This window comes from Oncorhynchus keta, chromosome 11, assembly GCF_023373465.1.
Source record: "Oncorhynchus keta strain PuntledgeMale-10-30-2019 chromosome 11, Oket_V2, whole genome shotgun sequence".
In the NCBI taxonomy this organism is placed as follows: Eukaryota; Metazoa; Chordata; class Actinopteri; order Salmoniformes; family Salmonidae; genus Oncorhynchus; species Oncorhynchus keta.
In genome coordinates, this window is record NC_068431.1 from 39,595,182 (window position 1) to 39,621,388 (window position 26,207).

Sequence of the window (26,207 nt, forward strand, 5' to 3'; positions counted from 1 at the left end):
ACACACTCACAGGACTCTACACACTCACAGGACTCTACACATCACAGGACTCTACACACTCACGACCACTGACACTCCAACACACACAAAAAAGCTTGCACGCACACGCACACGCACAAGCATGCACACGTCATTTGCTCACACACACGCACGCACGCACACACACACACACACAGTGCAATCATATACGCTGCTGCTACTCTGTTTATCATATATTCTGATGCCTAGTCACCATACCCCTATACATATCTACCTTTATTGATTCAGTAAAACATTGTAAATATGGTATTGGAACTTAACCCGTTTAGCTTACTTACTTTCTCGTGTTCCTCTTACTCCTTATTTCTATATTTATCGCGTGTTTTTATTCTACCTTATGTTATTTTTAGTACTACATTGTTACTGATTACTGCATTGTTGGGTTTAGAGCTTGCATTTTAGTGTACTTGTGTACGTGACCTTAAAACTTGAAACGGAAACAGATAGGGCTCTATCTCTATCTGTGCAGAGCACATGCCAGTCCGTTGGTTGCGCCTGCTAATCTGTCCTGTACGGAGATTGCGTGCCTCCGGTATCCAAACATACATGGCTTGAGAGATGCGGTCACCGGTCGAGTGTGTGTTGCTAGCTACCTCGTTTAAATATCAACAGTACTGCCACAGCAGCATACCATTGAATGAATACTTAAGAACCCTTGACATAGCCTACATCATCAATATTCAGTCTTGTTGGCTAAGCGCACCAGAGAGAGGCAGAAAGACAGAGTAAAAGACATTGAGCTAGCTAACTAGAGATTTACATCAAACCTCAACATCAATGATTGGCTGATAGCCCACCCTCTTTTCCCAATGTCAATCATGTCTTTAGGAGGCACTGTAACTAGCTTGCTTACCATTTGTGATGATGAGTGAGCGTGTTGTTGCAGAAATAAATAGGCCTATGCTAATAAAAATGTTTGGAAAAAAAGTTGTACATTTTGAGCACCTGCCCCCTGGAAGGCCCTCCAGGCAACGCTGTAAACTAGTCAGTGAATGTGCCCAGAAATAACTAAATCACAACACATGAACTGAGTGTTTGGAGGGCAAAATTAGATTATGTTCCACAGTTGACCTACAACACTAGGCCCCGGCCTAGTTAAAGTAGCTACAAATCAGGGCTTTATCCATGTGATAGTGAGATTACTGGGGGCATCAGTTTGTATTACTATGTATTGGTGCCCTGCAGAGTTCTGTGGGAAGACTTTGGGGAGGGGTAATGAAGAGCAAGCACTGGATTGGATTCTCAGCAGGTGGCTGGATGTGTAGGATCCCAACACCACTCTTGTTTCCACAGGTCGGGAATCCAAGGAGGATTTTCCTAAATGCAGTTCAGTTCACAGACTGAAAGCATTGTACCACATGGAACTGTCTTCCTCCCACATCATATTAGCTCGCAAGTTAATAGTAGTACTACTAGTAGTGGTACTACTGAGCAGTAGTTATAGTTCAAGTTGGGTAAAGTAACTTACAATTACATATTTGGTACTACAGTAGTAATTTCTACTACTAGCTTTACAACAACTACCATCTTACAAAGTATCAATCAATTAATTCATATTAATGATACAGAAATGCTGTTGTGACGGCACAGTGCCTTCAGAAAGTATTCACACCCCTTGACTTTCTCCACGTGTTGTTGTGTTACAGCCTGAATTTAAAATGGATTTACATTTTGTGTCACTGACCTATACACAATACCCCATAACGTCAAAGTGGAATTATGTTCTTAGCAATCTTTACAAATAAATTTAAAAAAATTTAAAAAATGAAAAGCTGAAATGTCTTGAGTCAATAAGTATTCAACCCTTTTGTTATGGCCTAAGTAAGTTCAGGAGTAAAAATGTGCTTAACAAGTCACATAATAAGTTGCATGGGCTCACTATGTGTGTCCAAGATGACATTTAATGTTCCTGAGTGGCCTAGTTACAGTTTTATTTATTTTTATTTGACCTTTATTTAACTAGGCAAATCAGTTAAGAACAAATTCTTATTTTAAATGACGGCCTAGGAACAGTAGGTTAACTGCCTTGTTCAGGGGCAGAACGACAGTTTTGACTTAAATCAGCTTGAAAAGCTATGGCAAGACTAGAAAATGGCTGTCTAGCAATAATCAACAACCAACTTGACGGATCGTGAATAATCTTTTAAAGAATAATGGGAAAATATTGTACAATCCTGGTGTGCAAAGCTCTTGGAGACTGACCCAGAAAGACTCACAGCTATAATCACTGCCAAATGTGATTCTAACATATATTGACTTTGGGGGTTGAATACTTATCTAATCAATATTTATTAGTGTTTTATTTTCCATCATTTTTGTATTTAGTATTTTGTGTAGATTGTTAACAAAAAATTACAATTAATTCAATTTTAATAACACTTTGTAACACAACAAAGTGTGGACAAAGTCAAGGGGTGTGAATACTTTCTGAAGGCACCAGAACCGAAAATGTTTCTGCCCCCATAATTTAAACGATGGAATATTGCAATAGAGTTGCATTAAAGATGTGGGACACAGTCACCTATTGTAACACTAGCAGCAAGTCATCTGAAAGTAAAGGCCTGCTTAGTCAGGTGAGACCTCACATTGGCACAGTGGCACCAGAGGACAAAACATGAAAGGTAAGTCATACTTGGCTCTTTGTCAAAATGGCTGCCAGTATGCAAACGGGTGACACTTTGTACTGTTAAAAAGGTGTTCTCTAAGGGACTGAACCAGAGCCAATCAGCTCTTTAGGAATAGAAGAGGCACTAGAGAAAGAGAGACAGAGAGAGTAATAGAGAGAGAGAGAGATGGTGGGCACTGTGGCAAAAACACACTCTAAAGGTTATTCTTACCACACTATCATGGCAGATTGATTATTATGTTGATCATTACCAGAGCATGTTTCAGTATGACACATAGCCTCTAGGTTCATTAACCATGGTTGAGTAGGGGGAAAAGATACTTCCTAATACCAGTGCTTTTGGTATTAGTCCCACAGCTACTATGCTCAAAGTCCATTCTGAGCTCAGGAGAGGTGTCAGTTCCAGTAGAGATTGGCACTTGATCTAACTTCCCTGTACTGGGTGAAATAATTCACTGCCTGCCCCCTGCACCCCAGCCTACGCTCTCTTCAAAAAGGGCATTGTTTGGTTTATAGAGCCACGACCAGAATACTAATGAGAGACTGAAGAGAAAATGGATCGATCAATACGATCACAATGAGGCATGAAAGGTCTGCTACCTTCAAGGCAAGTCGCCTGGAATCATAAATTCCTTGGCTGCCCGGTTCCCTTTCACAGAGACTCTGACTCGGACACTTTGACATTACTCAGTCTTATTGATCCTAACACTTTTCCGTCTGTTAAACCAATACCACAGCTGACAGGTATCCTTTACAGTGCCCTAATGAACTGAAAAAATCAAAACATTTAATTTTCTCCAAGGAATATTGTTCTCCTCACTGAGTCACAGCCTTTCAATACACATTGGAGAGAGATATCTAAACTTCATTAAGGCTTTTCTTTTACTCAATACCAAAAAAAACTCCTCAAAAGGTAGAGGAGTTTTATTGCTTATAAGTTATTGCACTAATAAACATAATTGGAAAAGTAATTCATTGGCAGTCATTTTGCAGGTGAAGTGTTGCAGTTGAAAGAACCGCTGTGGGACTACTCAATCACAGAGATGGAGGAGAAGAAAGAAAGAGGTGAAGGAGGTGGTGGAGGTGGCAGGGGAGACATTGTTCCTTCCTGTGTTGACAGCGTTCTGACTTTGAAAACAGGCAACTGTAACTTCCTGTTCAGCTTATATCACCTCTGGGTATGTGGGTGACATTTTGGAGCATTTTAATTAGCACCAGGTTGTCCCCTTAGTGAATAAAGAGTGTTTCTGAGGAGAATGGAGTAGTTGGTACTTACTCCCAGTCGGAGTCAGACAGTGTGGCTTACCGTGCTATATCAGCAGTATGCCTGCATGTTCTTCTATTTCTGCCTCTCCATAACATTTTCATCATTCATTCATCGCCCTGGGGCTTGTGCGCCTCCTCTAAGTATGACACAATGACATGTCACCGTTGTCTTTGAGGCATTTCTCTTCTTGTGTTGTGTGGAGTCAAAATAGCTGTATGGTGGGGGGTCTACAAAGTGTCAAACGTAGATTGTCCTTACATCTTAACCTTTCACTGGCCCCACCACCTCCTGGAGTTTCAAGGATGCTCTACACAAACAGCAATGCATTCTCATCAGAAAAGTTTGTTTAGTTATTTGAAAGAGAACTTCCGCAAGTGGAGAATAAAATGGAACGTGCCTTTCCCATGCACCAGTGTGTTTCCTTTGTTGTTGTGCTACAATTGGAACACATCACAATGATTTGCAAATCAGTTACACAGTATGATACATTCTACTTCTGATCTGGCTAAATGTGCATACATGTGCTTTTGATGGAGTCTTACGAAGACCAATACTGTCCATTTAAAACATGTTTGAAGAGATGGAGGCATGCACAGCAAATCGCTGCAATGCAAATGTTACATCTAGCTGCTCCAGCCCAGGCCCTGCGGTCCTGCTGCAACTACAGCAAACAAATGCCATGGCAATGTCTATTCTGGGGTCCAGACTAGCATGAACCAGAACAGATAAGAGTAAATACAGTAGATACATAAATAGCAGGGTTGATCACACCAATGGTGACATCAAGCAAAGCCATAAAGGCCTGTGTCAAGGCACAGAGAGAGCCTTGACACAAATCTGTGATTTGTGATGACTGCTTCCTTCCATGTTCATTGAGATTTGTGATGTGTCACCCCTGAGGAGAGACTTGTGGGTAATAGATTTTCCACCTGTGTTATTTATTTGACATTTTTATTTACAATACCAACATTATTTGTGATGACAGTACATCTGTTCATTTACGATTTGGCCTGAGTGCCTAATAACTAGATGGAATTAACATTTAGCTGCTAATTTCAAAGCTGTTTGCAACTGTATTTCAAACTCAGGAATGTAATCAGCATTTTATTCATGTAGCCTACTACCGTAGCCATATAGATTTTTTGGTCAATTCAAAATTGGTAATGTAGCATTTATAGTAGACAAATGAATAATAAAGCAGAGAGCTGTTAAAAGATGCAGTCAACGTTTGTTAGACAGCGGAGGATTTACAATCCCTATCCCTCGCCTGCACACAATGGGCTGATGGCTACCTTTGAAATGGCCTTATTAAAGGGGTGTTCATGCACGGTCATGCAGTTTAGTAAATTGCAGGTCTGAGGATCAAAATTGGAGGTCTGAAGTCTTCCATCTTGCTCTGTGTTGCATTTCCTAAGATCTTTATCGATCTAGTGTTGGAAGCTTAAGGGCATCATCTCAATTAGGAAAAACACACAGACGTCTCTGGGTCAGAGCCATCCATAGCCATGGCACATGAAGGTTACAATGCTCTCATATTAATATCAGTCAGTCCTAGAGACAACGCTATGCCAGACTGAAAGGCAATGCCTTAGACATCATACTCATGGCTACGGACCTTAAACGATCAATCTGTTGTTGCTCTCTGATCACTAGGTTTATTGATAATCTTCGTGAAAATAGTAGGCAATATGACCTCATTGATATCTGAATCTAAAATGGATAGTGATGAAAACAAGGTTGCAACAAAGTAACACTTTCTCTGAATTAAAAACGTTCAATATGTATCTATAATTGACATTATAAAGGCCATATAGATGAACTACCAGTGTAATATCATATGTACAGTATCATATGTACTTAATGTACACTAGTCCATGTAGTTATAGAGTATGCCTACTTACATTACCACTTTGGCACGGACCTGTTTTTCTATTTTCTTCTTCTAGAAAACAGTGGGAAGTATAAATAACTGTCTCTACTGGAGCACCTACCTGCTACGTGACATCCTTTCATACTGTAGAATAAAGGCTGAACTGTAGCTACCTAATGTAGCCTGTTATGCAACAGTCTACCTGTCCTTTTCTGTATGTCTCTTGTCCAAATACTGTTGTTTACCGTTATAAAGGACAAGAACACAACCAATATGACAGTTACAATACCAAAATGACATGGTGATACAAATCCAACGACCAGTACATGTTCAATGGGTTTAAAAAACGTGGAAATAATTACTCTCAGATTGAATTTAAGGCATGTTTGCTTCCTGTATCTTACAGACTCACAAACAACTTTTGGATGGATTTTCAACTAAACTATCCATTCATCCTAGTGCATGAAATAAAATAAGAATGACACTGGGAAATAGTTGGAGAATGAGACAATAAAGAAAGTAAATACATGTGGAAATATAGAGCGATTTCAGTGCCAACAGTATCTGTACATGCATTCAATATTTTTGAATACAAATTCATACTCTATTAAGATATTGAATTTAAATTCTATATTTTGGCATTTGTAATGGTCAAATTGAATCACATGTTCTAAAATTCAATTGAAATTTAATTGAATATTAAAATTCTATATTTATTTACTCATTGTCAATATGGCAGATATTGCATTCATTGTCTTTGTTTACAAATTACAATTTCAAGTTCACTAAAGTTTCATATATTCAACTTCTCAGATGTATTCAGATTCAGTTTTCAAATGTGGTTCTCTAAATTCAGATTCAAAACCAGAGACAAAATCCAGGTACTTTGCCAGCAAGGAATGGTAGAGGAGAACAGATAGATGCAAACGCTCTCCATGTTAATCAGGTTTCTGCAGGTTTCTGAAACCAATGTGGCATGTAGAATTCATTTTCTTCCTATGAATTTTTGCGTTTGAACCGTTTGGGCTCTAAGCTATTATGACCCCATTCCTGAAAGCTAAGACTCTCTGGAACATTAGACACATTAGAAGGGAGTGTGACAAAAAACACAATTTGGCCCCCATAAGAATATAGTTAAATAGCCCTGTCATAGCCCTTCCAAGGATAGCTTTTCCACTCCCTATTTAATCTTTCTCTTATGACTGACTGGGTTTGAACCGGATCTATTGCATGTTACAAGACTGTATTAGAACCCACTTAGCTGAAGCCCATAGGGATGAGTTCAGGAATCTAACAGAAGTCTTCAAGTCTCCAGCAAGGTTACTCATCAAAAGAGCGTGGACCTTAGTTATATTTCACCCCCTTTTGACCTCATACATGTGACCTTGCCTGAGACCTGAAGACGTGTTATTTTGACTGATCGGGTTCTAACCCAGGCCTCCAGTGCACTAGACAATGCCACTTTTCAGGTCTCTGACAAGTTACTCATCATGTACTGTAAGCGTGTTCCCCTAACCACCTGTGTTACACTTCACCCAACTTTGACCTCCTACTCAAGACCCAATCAAGTAACAGAACTTAGGCTTTAGCTCAGAAGCTAACAACGTCTTAACCCAGTCAGTCACCCTTATAATGAGAACCCTTGCAGGAGGCTTGAAACTAATACATGTCTAACACAAACCAAAACATGTCAAACTAACACGTCTTCAGGTCTCCTGTGCGTCCTGTGAGCATCATAGAGGGGAACAGAAAGCATGACCATGTTATTATTATTATTATTATTTTATGTTCCAGAGGGTCTTAGCTTTTGGGAATGGGGTCATAATAGCTCAAACGGTTCAAATGCAACAGCCAAATTCATGAGAAGAAAATAAATTCAACATGCCACATTGGCTTCAGAAACCGCCAGAAATCTGATTAACACATAGGGCATTTGATTCTATCTGTTCTCTCGGTGGCGGTGGCGCAGCAGTCTAAGGCACTGCATCTCGGTGCAAGAGGCGTCACTACAGTTAGAGAACTGAATTTTAAAACTGAATCTGAATGCATTTGAGAAGTTAAATATATGAAACTTTGGTCAACTTTAAATTATAGTTTGTAAACTTGATACACAGACAATTAATGCAATATGCACCATATTTAAACTGAATAAATAAATATTGAATTTGAATATTCACTTAAATTTACATTTAATTAAAAAACTGAATGCAATATTAATTTAATTAAGTTTCAAATGATGAAATACAAGTTCAATTTACTAATTCAAATATTACATTTGTGCATTACACACTCCAAAATATTGAATTCAAAATCTAAAATACATATTCAAAAATATTACAGTTTCTGTTGGCACTGAAATCACTCCATATGGAAATGTTATGCTTTTGTACTATACTGAATTGTTCAATAAATATAGATAATATAGATAGGGAGAAATACCCGACTTACCAATGACGTATGTGAGCAAAAGAGCGAGGGTTACGGTGATAGCGGTGGCGCTTAAGGCAGTGCATTTCCAGTTGCAGCACTTGTAGGGCTTGTTGAAGGTGAACATGGGTCTGGAGAAGGTGCTCCTGGGTAGGGGCCGTGGGGGTGGGGAGTACACTGTGTTAGATGTCAGAGGGTAGTTCTGACTGGCAGCGCTGAACAGGGCAGAGGAGCCTGAGCCATGTTTGAACAGGAAATGCCTGCAACACACCAACAGAAGAGGTTGACATTAATGAGAATATACACAACATAGCACATTACCATACATTACTATGTCATTGTTAAACACTTATGTGTGAACATTTACACCTTTGTGCACCAATAAAAAATGGTGTAGATATGACATGAATAAATGCATAGATTAATACCCTTTCCATCTGCGTAGTACTTAAATAGAATACAAACCAGAAAATACTTCTGTTAGTTACTTAGTTACTTCTAAGTTATTGGTAAACTGCTAGAAATGCACATCATTAAAATCAAATCTCAAAATGCAATCCCATTTCCCTCCCTGGCCAAATGATATACATCCTAAATCTAATTAATGAATGCTCCCAACAGGCAAACTGCCTTAACGTGTACACTCCTGAGAGAGAGAGAGAGAGAGAGAGAGAGAGAGAGAGAGAGAGAGGGGACGGACAGACGGACAGATAGAGCAAGAGAGAGGGAGAGAGAGAGAGAGAGTCTAAGACATTTATTATTAAATTCTTACAGCTGACAGTGATGCTAAATGCTGTGCTTACATTGATTTATGCTAATGCTGAAGGGTGGCCAATTCCTCCTCACTGTGAACTTGACCTTGGAACCATTGCCTTTATCTAACAAGCTGTAGGCGGCAGTGTTTAGGGGGGGAATAGACCGACCAGCGGAACAGAAGAACACAAGGGGGAAAAAATAACCCTCATTGCTCAGGTCCTTAATTAGAAAAGGTTTTAATACCATTAGCCGCTATCTTTAATGTGCCCAATTAAAGATGGGAGAGTACAAAGGTCAGTCTTATAGAAGATTATATCACAGGGCTTAATTGCTGGGCCAATTTTGTAGACAGCGTAATTAAGTTTAAGTATGGTTCACAAAGGGATAGAGTTATCTGAGACATGTTTGTTTTTGTTGTCCAAGCCACTGTAAACGCAGCATCCCGTGGTGTTGGGTAATCCTCCTCACGGTCTGCGGAAACACTCATGAAAACGGACTGAATCGTATCGTTCAGTCATGGACAGCGGACATCCAGTTTGGATCAGGACAGCACTGAGCTCAAGACTGTCTGGGATACTGTTCTGTTGTAGTGCTGTAGCTGACACTTGAAAAATGCATTATTAAGAGCAAAAAAACAGTCCATAGAGGAGCAATCAATTCCTGTCTTTGTGTAATTGAAAGAAATTAGGAAGAATATGCTTGTGGTCTTGAATATGGTCATTATGCTGATGTGACAGAAATCTGGAATTGCATTGATGTTGTGTCAGTGCCATATCATCATTGTCTTTGTGTTCTCAACAGTGCATCGACTCGGCTGATGTCAGTTAGACAAACAAAATGAACTGCTTTCATCCCATACTTTTTGATGCTTTGAGGAAGGTGTTCGGGAGGAGGAACTAAGAAATTGGATCATTAAAATACTTGTTTCCCCCTCAAGACGTCTGTAATGATGATCTGAGGATCACTATTGATCACTGATCTTTACAATCGATTACTTTTCTTCTGTTGTCTGTATTTTCTATTGATGAGGTAGAATCTTATGTTAAACTGCCATTTTGTGAAGGTACAGTATGTTTCTATGTGCGTTGGCCAGATGTCACAGGGAGCGTTTCTTCGTCATATCAATCTGAAGGTGTTTGTGGAGGTGGGTGATACAGAGCACCTCATTTCTAGTCATTTTAGCAGTCTGAAAAACACTTGATGCTACAGTATACAGTGTTAATTGGAAGGCAGCTATGCATAATTGGTAACGTCTGCCGGTGAGAATTGACAACACAGAAATCTGAAATCAACAAAAATATGATAAATATTCAGTATTTGGGTTTATTTGGGTGAAGGCAAGAGCAAAGTGTTACAACTATGTCAACAGCACATCACCCAGCCTGTAGAGCGAATGTGCAGTAATACCAGTTGTTACAATTTTCTAAATGTAAAAGGCAAAATATCAAATGTGGTGGTGTTATTGATATCTGGCCATCACATCAAACATTCAATCTCATTACAATTGACAATGATGAGATAAACAAGGCCAAGAGGAGGTATTGGATAGCAATCTGCTGATCTACATGAATGCTGGCATTGTATTAGGTTGAATATCGACCACAGGTTAATCAACAAGTTTCATTTAGGTGAGAACAGAAAGTCAGCACATAGCCACATCAGGCATGGTGACTTTCTCGTCTTCTATGCAGAGTGGGTGACCTCTACATAAGTTTGGGGCCTAAATGAGCACAGTCAATGTGATCTACCATAAGGGAGGGAGGATCTACCTACTCCATCAAATTTAAGATGTTCAAGTACCACTACCCCTCCTGCAAATCTAATTGTGTTAATTTGTAATTATTGTCACTGTTGTACATTACATACACCTATCAGACGTTATGGATGTTTTGAACACAAAGCGTGGGGGAGAAAACATGCCTAAGGTAGGCCCTTGTTTTCTAGTCTCTTACTAACACCCTCTCATGCCAACTGAGTAATGGCTTCCTTGAGGAGGTATTATCAACCATGGAGCTCCTGCATCCATTCATTTGATTTCTTCAGTCCACTGAATCTATCCACAATGGCTGGGAAACTCAATATATTGTTTTATGTAAATAACATGTTACACCTTTTTGGTGATTTCATTTGTTTTTGGAAAACATACCCCAAACATCAAATCCTTTAACTTGTGAATTCAGGTAGCTCTATGATGTAGTGTTCCTCCTACTGATGCTGCTACCGCATGCTTCATTCTTTTTCTCAAGACGACACGTCAACTTATTTTAGTCAACAGAAAGGAGTTGTTTACCTCTGATAGGATTGCTTATTTTCAATTTACAAGACATTTATGAACCACCAAGCACTGTTGGGTTTACCAAACAAATGGGAAATAGAAAAATAGGCCAGCGACTCATTTCACATTTCACAGACAACCCCTTTAAATAAAAAACAATCTCAAAAAGCAGACAGCATAATTGTCAATCTTGACAAAGGCTCTCTACTTCATATGATTAATTTACTTTTTCATAGTTTTCCTGTCATAGTGGTCTCTCTTTGCATGTTAAAACCCTTTCCTCCATACAAAGCCAAACAAAGCTTGTCATTAATAACAAGCGGGAAATTCTTTGATTGGTTTTGTGTTCCACATCAAATGAAGAGGGGAAGATTTACCTGGTTGCTTGTGGTGTACAGTAATTGAATTTGCCATTTTCTAAGCATGAAAATGAAAGAAGTGTATAGAGAGCTCAACTCATTTTAAGTTAATAATAGAGTTTTTCAACCTCTGAACTACCCACAATGACTTTCTCCATTACAGTAAATCTAATGGATTGAAATGTTGCATTTCTGTATTTTCACCTTTGATCTGACAGCTGTTGGTAGCCATCATTTCTTCCTATCAATTAGGAGTGTAGCCAGAGAAGAAGAGGCGAAGCGAGAGGTTTTACTCAGCTCAAGAAAATAAGGCCACAAAGTGAGGAATTTTTTTATGGAGGTCAATGAGAGGGTCGAATTTGGTCATCAAAAATGTCATTGCTAACTGCTATGCGAGGCTTATTTGATCAAATAGAAGTTTCATAATGGTTAGGTTGTTACGAATCCACTGATATAAGTGCGTATGTAGAATTTCGTCAACGACTTTATATCAGCGTTCTGCCTGTGGTCATAGAGATAGATAGAGGACTCATCATGGATATAGCTTGTTTTACCCCTGGACATTACCATTGAGGGCTTCCACCATTTTAAAGTACTCAATTGGGTGGGGATTCCTATGAGTTGGAAGCAATTAGCCAATGAAGAAGAAGAAAATTACCTACTTTTAAATGGAGATAGCCCCAACGGCGCTGCCAATGCCGTCACAGATGCTATAATGGCACAGACACAAAAACCAGTCCTCGATCTATCTCTCTGGCTTGTTCACATGCGTATCTGCCCTCTCATTGGCTAGAATGTTCCCACCTGATCTTGCCACCTCATCTTGTCTCTTCCCTCTACTTTTAATGAAGGACAAAGATAATTCTTACCCTAAAAGGGATAAAGGTCACATTTTGGAAGCTTGGAATTCACACAAATGATCTAGCTCGGCAGAGACAGGCACAGTTTAAAATTCTGGGGAAGTGATCACTTGAAGTGGTTTTCTCTTTGGATGTCCGTTTAAAAATTAAAAACCCTATTTGGGATGAATGGATACACTTCCAAAAAAGTTGTTGTTTCATAAATTGTCACGTGTGGCTATGCAAACACCTAGTCAGTTGTAGACAACCTTTCTTTTACAAATACAGCAGTTTTATATTTACATCTGATACATTTCTTCAAAGGCTTTTGCTGTGAAAAGGATTGGAAAGGCCTTGATCTTGAATATGTTCAGTTAACAATGCATCTATTTATGTTATTTGGATTTGTACACCCAATCACTTCTCAAAAGCATTAGCCCTGAATCTCATCAAAGCAATGTGATTTAGTTATGCACCACCAACGCCTCATTATAAATGTACATCATGATTCATCTCTATCAAGTGTGAATCATTAAAGAAGTCTGAGAGGTCTGTGACTGAAGTCACAGGGGTCTTCTCTGTAACACTTAACTCAGGCCAACAACATATCCATTCAATCGACTTTTCTCAAAGCTAGCGCTATTTTGTGGATCCAAGTTACTGGTACTGCAGTGTCACGGTGATTAAGAACACAGAGGGAAAGAGACCAAGAGACCTGCATGACTCAATACTGGGGAAAGTATGGCCACAGAGCTGTTATGGTGTCTGCCACACTGCACTGACCTCATTACTAGGCAGGTGAGAGTGGTGGTGCCGAGGCCTACCTGGTCTCCAGGGGGATGTTGCTGTTGAGGGCCCAGCTGTTGTGGAGCTGGCCTCTGTCTCTGTCGGCCGGCTGAGTGGGATCTCCGTCCATCGCCTGGCTCCGAGCCGGCAGGGTGTTCCTCTGCAGTGCCTCAGAAACGTGAGCGTGAGGGGCTGGGCGGGCACATGTGCACGCGTGGGGAGGGGGTGGAGGTGGGGGGAGGGGTCTGAAGGTGAACTGAGCTGGTGGACTGCTGGGAAGCTCTGTGGGGAGAAAAGGAGAGAGAAAGCTTGAGAAAAAGCGTGAGAGAAAGTGAGAGAGAAAGCGAGAGAGAGTTGAATCTTTTCTGAGTGGCTTGATAAGTGTCTGAGAGTTTTGTGACATTCCGAAAGCACTTAACGTTCACTTTTCATCAATTTGGAGAGAGCCTGGGGGATTTTTTCAGTTTAATTAGCACATGTAACAAGGTTATCATTCCAAAGTACAATTTTGAAAAAAATCTAATTTTGCAATAAGATCAACCAATAAACATAAAATCAAATCAAGAATACAAGAATAAATCTATATACAAGGAGTACCAAAATCAAATCAAAGCTTTCTTAATGAAATTAAAAGAGAGCCACGATTGCATTAAATCAATATATATTTCTAAAGCCAATGAAATGCTTTCGCCACTATTGCTTGTGTGATGGAACGGTTTTAGTAAAAATGTCCAAAGTAACAGAATTTCCAAATCTTGGAGGATGCAGGTGTCTCATCAGGACTTGTTCTAGATTAGAAGATGCATGGCTATCCTTCTCATGATGTCTGGAGTGGTTTCAAAGTCAAACTAAAATCAATGGATCCATACTATACTATCAAAAATGTATTGAATCATTTGATAAAACAAAATAGGTAAAATATATTTAGATGGATTAAATGACAAAATGTTTAAAAAATGATATTTAATGCCATAAAAAATAATTGCAATGTTTTAAAGTGAGTTACAAAACCATCCAGACCTATTCCTGTATAACTACACTTCATGGTAACACAAGAACTTCACACCTCGCTTCATATGGCATTATAGAGCCTGTTTACGATGCCCTAGCACTGCACAGCTGATTCAAATAACCAACTCATCATCAACTTTTGTTTATTTGAAGCCGCTGTGTAGTGAACAGGGGAAACCAAACGTTGCATCTGGGTGGGCTCCAGGACTGAGTTAGGGAAACCCTGCTCTACTCTATAGTTATGTGAGTAGTTATTAGTGTCTATGTAGAGGGTACCTTTGCAGAGTGTATTCATAAGTGTTACCAACTTTGTTATCATGATTGAGTTTCCCCCCAATTAGAGAGACAAGTCTGCATTAACTCTTCTCAGTTGTGTACGAAGAGACTAATGACAGAGTCCTGCGTTTGGCCTAAGAGGTTGAATTGAATTGTATTGATTTTGTTTGTCTGTGTGATAGGTTTTACTCCTGCTTATTATACATCAGCGTTTAGATGCCAAGGATCACTTCTAAAGCATTATAGAATAATGCAGATTGGAGTCTGGACCTGCAGTAATATGATAAGAGCACTCCTCTCCATTGATCTAATGGCCATTCATTCAGTTTAATTGTTCAATTCTTCCATCATTTCCCTTTTCAGAGTATTGATATTTACCAGGTAACATCTAACATAATTCTGCAGGTTGAACTCCATCAGATAAGGGGAAATGATTATTGTAGATGTATGAAGGGTACATTGTTTGGGAGGGAAGTTTTCCCACCAAAGAATCCAAGGCTCAAATGGCTAATTATTAAAAAGATCAAATAACATTTGATCAATCTTAATCACTGCTCAAATAAATAAAGGGAACACTAAAATAACACATCCTAGATCTGAATGAATTAAATACTTTTATTAAATACTTTTTTCTTTACATAGTTGAATGTGCTGACAACAAAATCACACGACAATTATCAATGGAAATCAAATTTATCAACCCATGGAGGTCTGGATTTGGAGTCACACTCAAAATTAAAGTGGAAAACCACACTACAGGCTGATCCAACGTTGATGTAATGTCCTTAAAACAAGTCAAAATGAGGCTCAGTAGTGTGTGTGGCCTCCACGTCCCTGTATGACCTCCCTACAACACCTGGGCATGCTCCTGATGAGGTGTCGGATGGTCTCATGAGGGATCTCCTCCCAGACCTGGACTAAAGCATCCGCCAACTCCTAGACAGTCTGTGGTGCAACGTGGCATTGGTGGATGGAGCGAGACATGATGTCCCAGATGTGCTCAATTGGATTCAGGTCTGGGGAACGGGCCGGCCAGTTCATAGCATCAATGCCTTCCTCTTGCAGGAACTGCTGACACACTCCAGCCACATGAGGTCTAGCATTGTCTTGCATTAGGAGGAACCCAGGACCAACTGCACCAGACAAGGGGTCTGAGGAGCTAATCTCGGTACCTAATGGCAGTCAGGCTACCTCTGGCGAGCACATGGAGGGCTGTGCGGCCCCCCAAAGAAATGCCACCCCACACCATGACTGACCCACCGCCACACCGGTCATGCTGGAGGATGTTGCAGGCAGCAGAACGTTCTCCACGGCGTCTCCAGATTGTCACATCTGTCACATGTGCTCAGTGTGAACCTGCTTTCATCTGTGAAGAGCACAGGGCGCCAGTGGCGAATTTTCCGATCTTGGTGTTCTCTGGCAAATGCCAAACGTCCTGCACGGTGTTGGGCTGTAAGCACAACCCCCACCTGTGGACGTCGGGCCCTCATACCACCCTCATGGAGTCTGTTTCTGACCGTTTGAGCAGACACATGCACATTTGTGGCCTGCTGGAGGTCATTTTGCAGGGCTCTGGCAGTGCTCCTCCTGCTCCTCCTTGCACAAAGGCGGAGGTAGCGGTCCTGCTGCTGGGTTGTTGCCCTCCTACGGCCTCTTCCACGTCTCCAGATGTACTGGCCTGTCTCCTGGTAGCGCCTCCATGCTCTGGACACTACGCTGACATACACAGCAAACCTTCTTGCCACAGCTCGCATTGATGTGTCATCCTGGATGAGCTGCACTACCTGAGCCAGTTGTGTGGGTTGTAGACTCCGTCTCATGCTACCACTAGAGTGAAAGCACCGCCAGCATTCAAAAGTGACCAAAACATCAGCCAGGAAGCATAGGAACTGAGAAGTGGTCTGGTCACCACCTGCAGAACCACTCCTTTATAAAGAAGCCGCTGCAGTGTCTTGCTAATTGCCTATACTTTCCACCTGTTGTCTATTCCATTTGCACAACAGCATGTGAAATGTATTGTCAATCAGTGTTGCTTCCTAAGTGGACAGTTTGATTTCACAGAAGTGTGATTGACTTGGAGTTACATTGTGTTGTTTAAGTGTTCCCTTTATTTTTTTGAGCAGTGTATGTTGTGATCTATGATCTGAAGAATGCTTTGTAGACCACACACATGACCAGGAAAAATATGACTGAATGCTATGAGAAGATTAAGAACCACATCTATGCTTCTAACCCTGTAAGGGGCTAACATGGAGAACATCATAGTTTCCAGAATGTATGCCAAAATCTAAACAGACTCAAACAAATAGAAAATAGTTTGAAATACAATATTTGTCTCCAACGTTACCCTAAAAACCCCATGCACATGTTTCCAAAGCATTATGTTCAATGTCTCTTGTTTGGCGTTACCACTTACTTGTTCTTTTCACGCTTGTTACAGAAAACCAAGCCTTTGAGGTGTAAACATGAGCCTTCGAGTACTCAGAGGAACAGTACGTACACTTCTTGAAAGGTTCTTCAGAAAAAGCCTTCATTTTGAGATTGCTCTCTAATCATCCAGTATGTTCCAAAGCCAGGTCATAACATGGCCTCAATTTACCACAAGTGGCTTAAACTCCATTTCCAGGAATTTCCTTCAGAGCACATGCTTTCAAGACAAAACCCCTGGCGGGATTGAAACTGTCTTAAAAGTACACCTGACCTCCTGCAGACATGCTTTATCCTTGACAAATGTAAATATACTGTAGATAAGCTAGCTGCTATAAGTGCTGCCTGACTGCAGCCACTCAGAGTCTGACAACAATACAACACAAAAAGAGGCACATTAGAAATACCCTTCTGCTCCTTTGACTCCGCCAGCCTGCTTGGAAGTTGACATAGTTTGACTTTTTACAGACGCCCTTCCTTATAAGTTGTTCATGATAACCCCATGACAGGCTGTCGATTCAGAGAAGAGATGGGACAACGTAATACTTTACAACATTACGGTACCATAAAGAAGCCGCTGCAGTGTCTTGAAAAGAGGCCACATTCAATCACAACCACACTGCAGGATTCACACAGCAGCATAAACATCTTTCATGTCAGTCAAATAATATAGTTGAACCGTTTATGGATGGTTTAGATTGAATAACAACTATGTGCAGTTAAGAGTGCCAGACTGAAGATGAACGAACTGGCTGCATGAACAAGATCGCTGCATTAAAACACTACATCAGGTTAGATTAAATCAGGCCAGCAGGACGTTGGGCAACAGATCTGAGTGGAGATGCATCTTGTCTGCGGTGTCAGGGACACTGAGGTGTGAGGCTGACCCACTTAGGCCTTGGTCCAGGCAAGGGAGCAGTTTATTGATGACCTTGGCTCCAGAGTATGTGTCTACAAGTGTTATTGCCAGCCTGATTCCTCTCACAGCAATGAGATGCACAAACACACACAAAAGCCAATGGGAACTCTTTTCCCTTTCATTTTGTCAAAACAAAACATGATCACGTCGACTTGCAATGTCAATGGATCACTGTTTATTTTTAACAACACAAATGCTTGTGATTTTAAAAAATGGAAAATGCGTGCAAAGAGCCCTGACTGTGTTATATCCATTCTATTTCTAAAAGGGAGCCTGAGTTGAGAGGGGAAGCACATTAGCTTCACCTGGAGAGGGGAGAGAGCATGGCTCAGTGTCTCACTAGACATGGGAGAGTACAGAACAAAGGGGCTGGCCCTGCAGTCCCCCTCACCCCGCTGCTTTCAAGTGCTGGACATGGTGCATTATACATGTCTTCAGTACTATTGACATTTCTACTTTGAAACTCACATTCCTTTTGCATATGGAGAGAGATGGGAATGGAGCTACAGTATATAAGCGCAAGTAATGCTGGTAAATCATTCCTCTCTGTCTGAGCGTGTTGGTGTGAGGGTCGGCGTGTGAGGTTTGGCAGTGCACCTGACATTTCATAGAAATGCCTCTAAACACATGACCGATCAGAAAGTTTTTAGATTCAGAGAAAGGCCTTAAATGAAAATGCATTATGTGGAGTGCAAAAACTGGACTAGCCAGCTGGAGCTAGAGAGAGAGTGTTCATTTCCGTGGTGTAGTTTATGTCATCTCCCTACATAAAGCAAGCACCGACTTTGGGCAATTTGAAGTTTCAATTTAGTGTGTCCTGGTTTTGCATGGCTACAGATGAGTACTGTAGTATCATCCACAATCTAGGAGGATAATACTGTATATTTCATTCATCACCTTTCGTTTGATGTTGATGCTTATGTGACACCAGTCACAAAGGCACCGTTCTAAAAAGATCATAGCAGTATCAAGAAAAAGTTGATAGAAAAGCCAAACGTAATTCAATTGAATATAAAAAAACGTAGTTTTATTGCGAAACAACACAAATGTGGCCTTTTTACCCGTCTCCTCACCCGACACATTGTAAGTCTCTGTTATGGCTTTACGATAGCTACAGTCATTATTGACAACAGTTATCTTTTCCGGGGGTTTTTAGCTTCCGAAACACTTGTAAAAATAGAGCGTTAAGTAAAAATGTGAATTGAAGTGATTCAACAATGGTGCACAACAAACCTGCTGGCACCAGCCACATAAACGTAACACTGGAGCTTAAGGGATGTTCAGCTAGCACATATACGGTATCAGACTGGGACTTTGCAAAACACATGAGAAAGCTCTTAATGCCAAAGGCTTTAACACAATTTCTTTCACAGCAGGACCTTCTATTATTGAAATTGCTCTCAGCATATAGAAAGGTATATCAGCCAGCCACAATGAAAATGCCTGGTGTTGAGTAACACCGCCGAGGCTAAACACACACAGCACTCAGGCACTCTAGAAGAGCGGCTCCCATTCCCCTACCCCTCAGAGGCTACTGCAATAATCTCTGAAAATAAAATCCCATGTATAAAGTACTACCGCAATTACTTCCAAAGGTGGAGAATTTGGAGTAAACTATTCATCTCACACATCAACTATTTTTGCTTCCGGCAACAGTTGTACCATACAGTACCCCTTGCACAATGACAACGTTCATCATTAATGCTTGTGAGGAACATTTTCTTCTGCACAGTCCTTCCCCATGGCTCGGCTCCCTTCAGAAAACAAGCGGAATGCAGCTGAAGGGTACACTGTGACGTATTCAGCAGCTGCCCTTCACAGCTCATAAACCTAAACTTCCACTCCGAGATATGATGAACCACCGTATAGACACTGTGGATGAGGACTTGTATGCATTGTATGGGAACCATATGGTAAAGGGGAGTCTTACCACTCAGATTGTTGACTGTGGATTGGAGGTGTAACTCATGCCTAGCCTGGGTGAGACACAAGACATGGGAAAGGAAAAGACCTTCTGTATTTTACAGACCGGGCAGGTTTGTACAGTATGTTTAAACTGAGCAGCAGATTGACAAGAGCACAGTTGGCCTGTTTTATACATAAAATAACTGAAATGTTGGTCCACATACTTGTGTAATCTCTCAGTTGACAGCACGTATTTGCCAACAGGGTCCTTATACGACACTCTCAAGCACCTCTGCCAAGAAAATAGGACTATCCACTTCAGGCATAAATATATTTATTCTCTGGCATAGTTATTCATGGTGGATAATACACAAGAGGAAGAGAGGCAAATACTATTTTATTCCCCCAATTTGACCTTGTCTCTTCTAGCTTGGGCTTGAAAATGCATTTGTTGTAGCCTGGTGCGTGAATGGAATCTTTAAGCTCTTTAATATGGTCCCATTGTAGAAAGCGCTACATAATTTTACACGCTACACAAGGGTAACGGCATTCCATGAGATTAAACAGATGACCCATCTTCTTGAATCAACCTTGGGCAATTCAATCTAACGAGACAACATGGCAACTTAACATTCTGGGGCTGAACTCCAAAAAGGATGTTTTGTGATATTTGAATCATTCTGAACCATGACTTCACTCAACAATATGGGGCTATCACATGGAATCACTGAAAGCACTGTGTCCAATGCAATTCATATCGGAAGAAATGCAGTTGTAGAAAAGTCATATTTTCATTCTGATTAAATAAGTATTTATTTGAATTTAAAACCTGACTGTTTGTTTTAAACGTACACCACTGAGGACCAGTAGTGATTTGCTGAAGGCCTGTGGGCACCATGACATGGTTTATTGCTTTATGGTGCAACATGTCAAAAGATAACCTGTTATTGGAGGGAAATGGACAATAATTACTTAAATCATCATGTTTCACATATAGTAGCTTTTTCAAATGAGTATGCCACGATATCTGGCTAGTTCACTGACCAGACGCACACTGTGATTCTATTTGGAGCTATGACAGGTATATTCACAGATTGTCTGTGATTGTGAATGATAGGACCCAGCACATACCCATAAATCTTACAGCAAACTAACATCAGATCTTTTACAACCAGGAGGCCGTCATTCAGCTTCATCGTGGCTCACATAATCTCTTTACATCAGGGACTTATTCCTAATGCAATAAAGGCAATACAGAACAGAGCCAACGTTGAAATAGTCCCCGGTTATTGTCTATGGATCCGATTGTAGACACGGTTGTAATAATTCAGGTGAGAAAAATGTGTTTCGTACCAGATGGTGCAATGGTGATAAAGTGTCAACGCTGGCGGCTCGGGTATTGATCCTCTTTTATAAAACGATATACAAAGGTCAGAGGAAGTCTATCCATTTACCCTTAGCACGGATAGATTGGCAGACACAGAGGCCATTGTGTGGAAGCCCATTTGACATGAATTGGTGTACCATGTTGTTGTGTGGCCAGTAAATTCTCCTTTCTTAGATTCATAGCCTCATTTTATGGGCAACCCTTTCTGTATACTTATCTGATCTGACATGCATTACTTACTGAGCCAGCTTATCTGGGCGGTACACACGCACGAACCCTGCACTTTTCACACGTTAAAGAAAAGCACGACTAGGAGGGATCCTAAAATCAGTCAACTGCAATGACACAAACCCTAACAAACCCTATCAAACCCTATCAAGTCCTAACAAACCCTATCAAACCCTACCAAACCCTATCAAATCCTAACAAACCATAACAAACCCTATAAAATCCTAACAAACCCTATCAACCCCTATCAAACTCTATCAAACCCTAACAAACCCTATCAAATCCTAACCCCTAACCAACCCTATCAAACCCTAACAAACCATATCAAACCCTACCAAACCCTATCAAATCCTATCAAACCCTATCAAACTCTATCAAATCCTAACAAACCCTAACAAACCCTATCAAATCCTAACAAACCCTATCAAATGCTAACAAACCCTATCAAATCCTAACAAACCATATCAAACTCTATCAAACCCTAACAAACCCTATCAAACTCTATCAAATCCTATCAAACTCTATCAAACCCTATCAAACTCTATCAAATCCTAACAAACCCTAACAAACCCTATCAAACCCTATCAAACTCTATCAAATCCTAACCAACCCTATCAAACCCTAACAAACCATATCAAACCCTACCAAACCCTATCAAATCCTATCAAACCCTATCAAACTCTATCAAATCCTAACAAACCCTAACAAACCCTATCAAATCCTAACAAACCCTATCAAATCCTAACAAACCCTATCAAATCCTAACAAACCATATCAAACTCTATCAAACCCTCTCAAACTCTATCAAACCCTATCAAACTCTATCAAATCCTCTCAAACTCTATCAAACCCTATCAAACTCTATCAAATCCTAACAAACCCTAACAAACCCTATCAAATCCTAACAAACCCTATCAAATCCTAACAAACCCTATCAAATCCTAACAAACCCTATCAAATCCTAACAAACCATATCAAACTCTATCAAACCCTAACAAACCATATCATACTCTATCAAACCCTAACAAACCCTAACAAACACTATCAAACTCTATCAAACCCTAACAAACCCTAACAAACCATATCATACTCTATCAAACCCTAACAAACCCTAACAAACACTATCAAACTCTATCAAACCCTATCAAACCATATCATACTCTATCAAACCCTATCAAACACTATCAAACTCTATCAAACCCTATCAAACCATATCATACTCTATCAAACCCTATCAAACACTATCAAACACTATCAAACTCTAACAAACCCTATCAAACTCTATCAAACCCTATCAAACCCTATCAAACCCTATTAAACACTATCAAACTCTAACAAACCCTATCAACCTCTATCAAATCCTAACAAACCCTAACAAACCCTATCAAACCCTAACAAACCCTATCAACCTCTATCAAATCCTATCAAACCATAACAAACCCTATCAAATCCTAGCAAACCATAACAAACCCTATCAACCTCTATCAAATCCTATCAAACCATAACAAACCCTATCAAATCCTATCAAACCATAACAAACCCTATCAACCTCGATCAAACCCTATAAAACCTAATCAACCTCTATCAAACCCTAACAAACCCTATCAAACCCGAACAAACCCTATCAAATCCTAACAAACCCGAACAAACCCTATCAAACTCTATCAAAGACCAATCTGAGTAATCAACAGGAATCATTCAAATGTCATAAGATTGATCCATACATCTCTTCTGAGGAGCATTTGGGTGAAACAGCCAGGTTAACCTTGACTACTAGATCCAATGTCATTACTGAACATGAGCATTTGCAAAATGGATGGAGAAGAAATGGAAGGAAATACTTCATTGAACTATCAACAAATGTCAGTCTCTCTCTCTCTCTATCGCTAAGATAGTTAAAAATGCAAAGTCTTGCCAGGAGAATGTTATTGTGGTTCTTACACCTAATGAGATATTCAAGATACAAACACATTACCAGTCTTACATTTGGTTACTTTTGAGGTTAGCGAGCTAGCCATGCAGCTAATTAAAGGACTCACTTGGGAAGGAATGACTTGAGATAGATACTGTTTCGAGACAGAAGTGCACGCTCCACAAGCTTGCATCCCAGATTAGCATTTGAGATTTTGATTAGACACTCATGGCTCCCATCTCTCAAATGCCAGTCAGGAAGAGTCTGAAGGTTATGTGTCCACACGGGTGGCTGCGGCTTTATTTGTAGAAGGAGTACAATAGAGAGAAAGTGCACTGTACAAACTACACCACAGCCTGGTAATTAATTCAATTTTCTCCATACCTTAGCCTCATCGTTAATTCAAGAAGAAACACTGCACTAGAGAGCTTCAACCCCCCCCGGCAATACAGCAGCTTCTGACAGTTTCTGGCTGTTACCAACATGTACACAGCTGTTGTTTCCACAGGGTCTGTCATCTCAACACCTATTTATTTCCTCAGTTTATTGGACTTCATATAATCAGCTCATACATTTTCTTCTCTGTGTATTCAGAAGGTTTCTGAATAGCCTCCTGTGTAGAACGGGGACACACTCTACTATGCCTTTGCTCTGTGAGAATAGGAAAAAGTTGTGAGAAAGCAACCAAAATACGTGGTCCATTGTCCATCAGTAGCTTTGGTCTGCCCATGAGGTAGCGTGTACAGTAGGACAAAAATAGAACTTCTTCTTCGTCACATCCTTGATGTATCTTCAAAAAACAAGGAGAGATAACAAGAAAATAAAAGAGCCTGTGATTCAGGCAATTAAAAGCGGTATTGATCGGTGTTGCCTGCCCTGTAGTGGTCTGCCTAACTGTGCGTGTACCAAGTGTCCCTGACAGGGCAGACTCAATTGGACTCCTCTCTGTCCGATGGGATTGGCAGGCCTCAAGGCACGCCTGACAGAAGTTGACACCATATATTACTTTATCAAACCATTATTCACCCTCCATTAAAAGAGAGAACTTAACTGACTTCCCACGAGGCCCCTACAGAAGTGACAGCCATCCATGGCGAGAGATGACAACCTTGCTGTTGAAGGGCAGAGCTGTCAGCAGCTGAAACTATGCCACATCTCTCTTAGGGCTTATGGCCCTCCATGCTTCTTAAAGGAGAGTGGACAGCAGAACAGATAGGATATATACAGTAGTAGGGATCATGCATGCTTTTTGAAGGGGAATAGACAGCAGGACAGATATGTAGCAGAGGATAATGAGTCGGACTCCCAATGGACACATGTTTCCTGGCATGACACCATGCGACAGGGAGGCCATCCCCAGTGTAAGCACAGTTTAAGGGTGCATGGGGATCGTAGAACAGCTGTTAGACTGGCTACACATGATCTAGATCCCAATATATGAACCTGGGGTATTGTATAAGCCTTATGGTGGGGTCCAGTTTCATCAAAATGAGGTGACATAATAATGGGGATGTTACAAGATTGAGAATCTGCATGTGCCCGCATGCATTCATTATCACAATACTAACAAATGACCAGCACAGTTCAGCCGGTACATTTACATACTCAGTCTACCCACGTCACCTGTGATTTGCTGGTTTAAAATAGTGTGTGTTGCCAGGAGATGGTTGTTGCACAATCTTTTCAATAAACAGTTTCCCAATAATGTACATTAACTGAATCTCTACAGATGTCAACAATCAAATGAAAGAGACTGATGATAATTATGTAAAGAGCCTTATGAAAGACAATTGTGAAAAACACAATTCAAAAACAAGGCTTACTTCCTGTCATTTTCATGGTGAGCAATTATCTGAAAGTGCATTTCAAAACAATTTGCAGCTGAACTGCATTCCGCTTGTTGTCATCTAGAATAGAAAGCTTTCCTCTTATAAGTTCCCTACTGGGAACATGTCTCAGTTTTTTTTTTAAGTCTTAGATTAAAGTGCTTGGTGACAAACAAACTGCAAGAAGTGCAACACAAATGTAACAGGTTGTTTGATTGATTGAGACAATGCACTGTGTTGTCTGTTTTAACACATTCTGGATCAGAGAGCCACCGAGCGATCGGTCGGGGCTGTCACCCAGGGACCTTACTGACACAGAGTGCTAAGTGTTTTCTTCTGGTGATGCTCTGTTGAGAATGGAGACACAACCATGGAACAATCTGGGATATCTTTGATATTACTGAGGACAGTTTCCCTTAGAATTCCAGCAAGGGTAGCTGCAGTGATGGCCACTAGAGAGAAATATGGAAGACAATAAGGGGCCTCTTCAGACTAGAAATATCTGCTCACCTCACCTGTGAAGTGCTATTCCAAATACACACTTATTCAAATGATTAAAGAGCTCCATTTAGAGTTGGCAGAAATTGTCAGTTTTTCAGTTCAAGAGTCCATGAAAAAGTTCAAGTAATTCCATGAAAAAGTGTGTGCCTTTGTTTCTATCAGTTGGATTTGGTTTGGGTAAGGTAGCCAGAGATATCTGTAATGCCAGAGAGATCATAACATTTAAATACTCATGCTGCTCATTCTATTGTGGCCTTTGCAATACATATCAACGTTTCCTTGATTTGATCGATTCAGGTAAAGAAGTGCATTTTCCTATGTTTTGATTGGCTGGTATTTTGAACACCAATCAATTAATTTTAATCCTAATCTCCCCGCATGAGCACAAATCTTAACCCAAGGTCCTCTATGAGAGTTACACCAGTAAAGTGGGATTTTCGCAAAATAATAGGGGGTGTTTCCATGAAACACCAATACAGTTTACATTAATCTAACATCGAAACAAAACTCTCTGAAAACAGTTGTTGGCCATCAGTAGGAAAATATTAAAAGAGAGGAAATATTTTTTTCC

The 26,207-nt window shown here is 40.4% G+C and overlaps 1 protein-coding gene across 1 annotated transcript in view; it reads right to left on the reverse strand.

Moving 5' to 3' along the window:
• LOC118390252 (teneurin-1-like) overlaps positions 1 to 26,207 on the reverse strand; it is a 189,284-nt gene that overhangs the window by 71,771 nt on the left and 91,306 nt on the right. The window contains 2 exon segments of the mRNA XM_035780623.2: positions 8,251 to 8,489; positions 13,283 to 13,526. Coding sequence (XP_035636516.2) covers positions 8,251 to 8,489; positions 13,283 to 13,526 — 483 coding nt within the window.